The 3,939-nt window shown below is 54.0% G+C and overlaps 2 protein-coding genes and 1 pseudogene across 6 annotated transcripts in view; 1 reads left to right on the top strand and 2 right to left on the bottom strand.

Annotated features, from left to right (window-relative positions):
* Window positions 1-274, bottom strand: part of ZNF653 (zinc finger protein 653) — a 23,566-nt gene extending 23,292 nt beyond the window's left edge. The window contains exons 1-2 of the mRNA XM_011954950.1: window positions 271-274; window positions 40-124 (exon numbers count right to left, since the gene is read on the bottom strand). Of these exons, the coding sequence (XP_011810340.1) occupies window positions 40-124; window positions 271-274 (89 nt within the window). The remainder of the gene's footprint in view (window positions 1-39; window positions 125-270) is intronic.
* The window catches only part of LOC105520936, a 39,628-nt pseudogene that overhangs the window by 4,076 nt on the left and 31,613 nt on the right, over window positions 1-3,939 (top strand).
* Window positions 166-3,939, bottom strand: part of ECSIT (ECSIT signalling integrator) — a 35,454-nt gene continuing 31,680 nt past the window's right edge. For 2 of the 5 annotated variants that reach the window (XM_011954787.1, XM_011954791.1), the window contains 4 exons: window positions 2,220-2,277; window positions 1,942-2,090; window positions 1,693-1,798; window positions 166-681 (listed from right to left, as the gene is read on the bottom strand). In XM_011954787.1, coding sequence (XP_011810177.1) covers window positions 440-681; window positions 1,693-1,798; window positions 1,942-2,090; window positions 2,220-2,277 — 555 coding nt within the window. In that variant the 3' untranslated portion in view covers window positions 166-439. The remainder of the gene's footprint in view (window positions 682-1,692; window positions 1,799-1,941; window positions 2,091-2,219; window positions 2,278-3,939) is intronic. The other 3 variants (XM_011954789.1, XM_011954788.1, XM_011954790.1) reach the window with 3 other exon arrangements.

Below are 3,939 nucleotides of genomic sequence, written 5' to 3'. Positions count from 1 at the left end.
CTCCGGCGCCCGCTCCGCCATCCCCCCCACCTTGGTTACCAGCCTCCCCCGTTGTTAGGAGCCGGACCGGAAGTGGCGCGCATCTTCAGCGCCGCCGAGAAATTTCTCACGGTCTCTCGCTGCCCTGGGGCGCCAAAAGGAGACTAGGAACGGAAACTGCGCATGTGCATAACCAACAGCGCCCCCCCACCCCTTTTTGATTAAACTTTCTAACTTCGCTTGAAGGGGAGAACCAGAAGAGCCTGCAGACCCTGGGGGGGTCTCGCCTGCCCATCGCTGGCAGCCTGAGATCCTGGGGAGGGGATGCCACACTGCCAGAGAGGAGGGAAGGGAGCCCCAAGCAGGAAAACATTTATTTGCTGTACACTCAAAGGGCATCTCATGCCTTCAGTCCACCGCCTCCTCGGGCCACAGCCTGTGCCCTCACGCCGGCTCAGACTCAGCTCTGGCCCTGCTGCTGTCGCTGCAGGCTGTTGTCTTCCTCGTGGTCCTCGGGCGGGGGCGGTTCCTCCAGCCCTGCAGAGGATGTGTGGAGCTCCCCGGTGGCCCCGGTCAGGCGGAAGACCACGGGGATCTGGGCCAGGGTTGGATTGGTCTCCTGCAGGCCCTGGATCCACTTGGCCAGCGTCGCCTGATCATGGGCACCCGCCATGCACATGGCGAAGATAGGGCCTTCCTCCACTGTTGGAAGAGATACACCCTCAGGGTTTGCACAGTGGGGGCTGCAGCGGCTAACCCATGCCTACACCTTTTTGAGGTATTTTACACTCCCACTTTCTTTTTTGTTTGAGATGGAGTCTCGCTGTGTCGCCCAGGCCGGAGTGCAGTGGCAAGATCTCGGCTCACTGCAACGTCCGCCTCCCAGGTTCAAGTGATTCTCCTGCCTTGGCCTCCAGAGGAGCTGGGAGTACAGGGCGCACAGCACCACGCCCGGCTAATTTTTAAATTTTTATTAGAGATGGGGTTTCACTATGTTGGCCAGACTGGTCTCAAATTCCTGACCTCAAATGATCCACCCGTCTCAGCCTCCCAAAGTGCTGGGATTACAGGCTTGAGCCACTGCACCCAGCTTCCTTCCACTTTCTTGTGCCTCCAAACCTTTGCACAAGCTAGCCCTGCTGCCTAGGCTGCCCACTCCACACTTCACCCGGGCGATGCCTCCTGGGTCTTCTAGATTCTGCCAGGAAGCCCTCCTGACCTCCCACTCAAGGCATGCTCCTCTCCTAAGCTCCCCAAAGTGTAATTTGCCTGTTCCCTTACTGACTCAAGGGACTAGGTTTGTCCTGGTGACACCCAGTAGCCGGCACAGAGGTGTGGAGGGAGGGAATGACCAAGGGTCGACAGGGCTGAGTGGCCTGAGGTCTGGAGCCCCTGAGGCAAATGAGAGTATGTGGCGGGAGGACGAGGGGGTAAGTGGACTGCAACTCAGCCTGGGCCTACTCCTTGACCCCAGAGGCCGCCCCTCATCCTGGGTGGTGTTTGGAATGTTTGGAAGTCCTGCCTGTCCAGGTTTTTGCCTTCTTTCTTTTTTTTTTTTTTTTAAGAGACAGGGTCTATGACGTAGGCCGGAGTGCAGTGGCTCAATCATAGTTCACTGCAACCTTAGCTCCCAGGCTCAAGTGATCCTCCCACCTCAGCCTGTCAGAGGGCTGAGATTACAGGCACACCCACCGCACCTGGCCCACTTTCTACCTTCATTGATGTCAAACTCGTAGTCGTCCCAGCCACTCCTCGAATACTCCAGGTCCAGCTGCATCGGGTAATAGAGGTTCCACTCCTCTGGCGTCTCTTCCACTTCCTACTCCAAGGAGGGGAGTGCAGGCAGGAGGGTCAGAGGCTGGAGCTCTCGCAGTCTCCCTCCCCCAGCCTCTCCCATGCACCCTCAGGGTGGTGCCAGCCCCACTCCCCAGCCCCGACACGTGCTTTGCTTTAAGCCCTCACCCTCTCCTCCGGGGGCAGCAAGTCAGCTCTGAGGATGTGGTAATACACACACTTGTTTCGGAGCCACAGGGAGAAGGGGCCCTCGACAAAGATGGGCCGGGCAGGGTTGTGGCGGGCCAGGGCAGCCTGCTGATCGGGACTCTGGATTCCTGGTGTGGAGATATACATGCCCTGTGCCCTGTGAGGGACTCTGCCCAAAGGCTCAGGGAGCCCAACTTAGGTCCAGCAGGGCCTGGGTCAGGTTAGAGACCTGGCCGCCCCTATGCTTGCGGACTTACCTACGATGTGGGGCTGGGGGGGATCTGCTGCACCTGTTGAGTCTTTGGGCGAAGGAACCTGCGAGGGAAAGCAGAGATGTAATCTTGTAACCCCCAATCCCGTACAGAGGAACTGGAGACAGAGAAACAGAAAGGGGCATATCAGCGAATTTAGGACACCTTTCCTGGATCTGGTACATGGTCCTCCAACCTGTCCCCTTGTCCCTCTGTCCCATTTGGCAATAGCCACCAACCTTTAGGATGCTCACCCTGAGGGAACCACCCTGGAGCCAGCCCACATGTGTCAAAATCCTGACTCTGTCACAAGCTGTGTGACCTCGGCCAAGTCACTGTACCTGCGTGCCTCAGTTTCTTCAGATGCACAATAGGGATAATAATAGCACTTAATTCCGATTTTTTCTTTTTTTCTTTTATAAAGATGTGGTCTCCCTCTCTGTCATCCTGCTGGAGTATGGTGGCACGACCATCGTTCACTGTAGGCCTGAACTCCTGGGCTCAAGTGATCTTCCCACCTCAGTTTCCCAAGTAGCTGGGTCTAAAGGTGCACACCACTATGCCCAGCTAATTTAATTTTTTAAACTTTTTTATTTTTGAGATGGAGTTTTTCTCTTGTTGCTCAGGCTGGGGTTCAGTGGCGTGATCTTGACTCACCATAGCCTCCGCCTCCTGGGTTCAAGCGATTCTCCTGCCTCCAGCCTCCCGAGTACCTGGGACTACAGGCACCTGCCACAACGCCCAGTTAATTTTTTGTATTTTTAGTAGAGATAGGGTTTTGCTATGTTGGCCTGGCTGGTCTCAAACTCCTGGCCTCAGGTGATCCGCCTGCCTTGGCCTCCCAAAGCACTAGGATTATGGGCATGAACGTAACTTTGAGTGGTTGTAAAATGTGTAGAACAGTCCCTGGCAAATAATAAGTGCTCAGTGCTTGTGAATTACAAGAAGAAAAATAACTTCACATATACAGAATATCCCAGGAAGGAGACACTAGAAGCAAATGATAGCTTTCACCTCTGTGGAGGACAGGGTGGGAAGGAATGCCTTTTTGTATCTTTTAAAATTCTATAACCTGAACATAATTCAAAAACACTGGACGATTTTTTTTTTTTTTTGAGACGGAGTTTTACTCTTGTTGCCCAGGCTGGAATGCAATGGCGTGATCTCGGCTCACCACAATCTCCACCTCCTGGGTTCAAGCGATTCTCCTGCCTCAGTCTCCCGAGTAGCTGGGATTTACAGGCATGCACCACCACACCCGGCTAATTTTGTATTTTTAGTAGAGATGGGGTTTCTCCATTTTGGTCAGGCTGTTCTTAAACTCCTGACCTCAGGTGATCTGCCTGCCTCGGCCTCCCAAAGTGCTGGGATTACAGGCATGAGCCACTGCACCCCAACAAAATTTTTTTTTTAACAAAATGCACCTGCTTTTGAACCAAAACAGTGGACAGCTGTTAGAACATATATCATTCATCCTTTCAAGTTAAAAAAATTGAGATGGGCAGGACGGGCACGGTGGCTCACATCTGTAATCCCAGCACTTTGAGAGGCCGAGGCTGGTGGATCACTTGAGGGCAGGAGTTCGAGACCAGCCTGGCCAACATAGTGAAACCCCAAGTCTACTAAAAATACAAAAATTAGCTGGGAGTGGTGGCACACGCCTGTAGTCCCTGCTACACAGGAGGCTGAGGAACGAGAATTGCTTGAACCTGGGAGGTGGAGGTTG

Source organism: Colobus angolensis, unplaced genomic scaffold, assembly GCF_000951035.1.
Source record: "Colobus angolensis palliatus isolate OR3802 unplaced genomic scaffold, Cang.pa_1.0 Scaffold39, whole genome shotgun sequence".
Lineage (NCBI taxonomy): Eukaryota > Metazoa > Chordata > Mammalia > Primates > Cercopithecidae > Colobus > Colobus angolensis.
The sequence above is the reverse complement of the archived record's forward strand: the minus strand, read 5'-3'. Positions and strand labels throughout refer to the sequence as shown.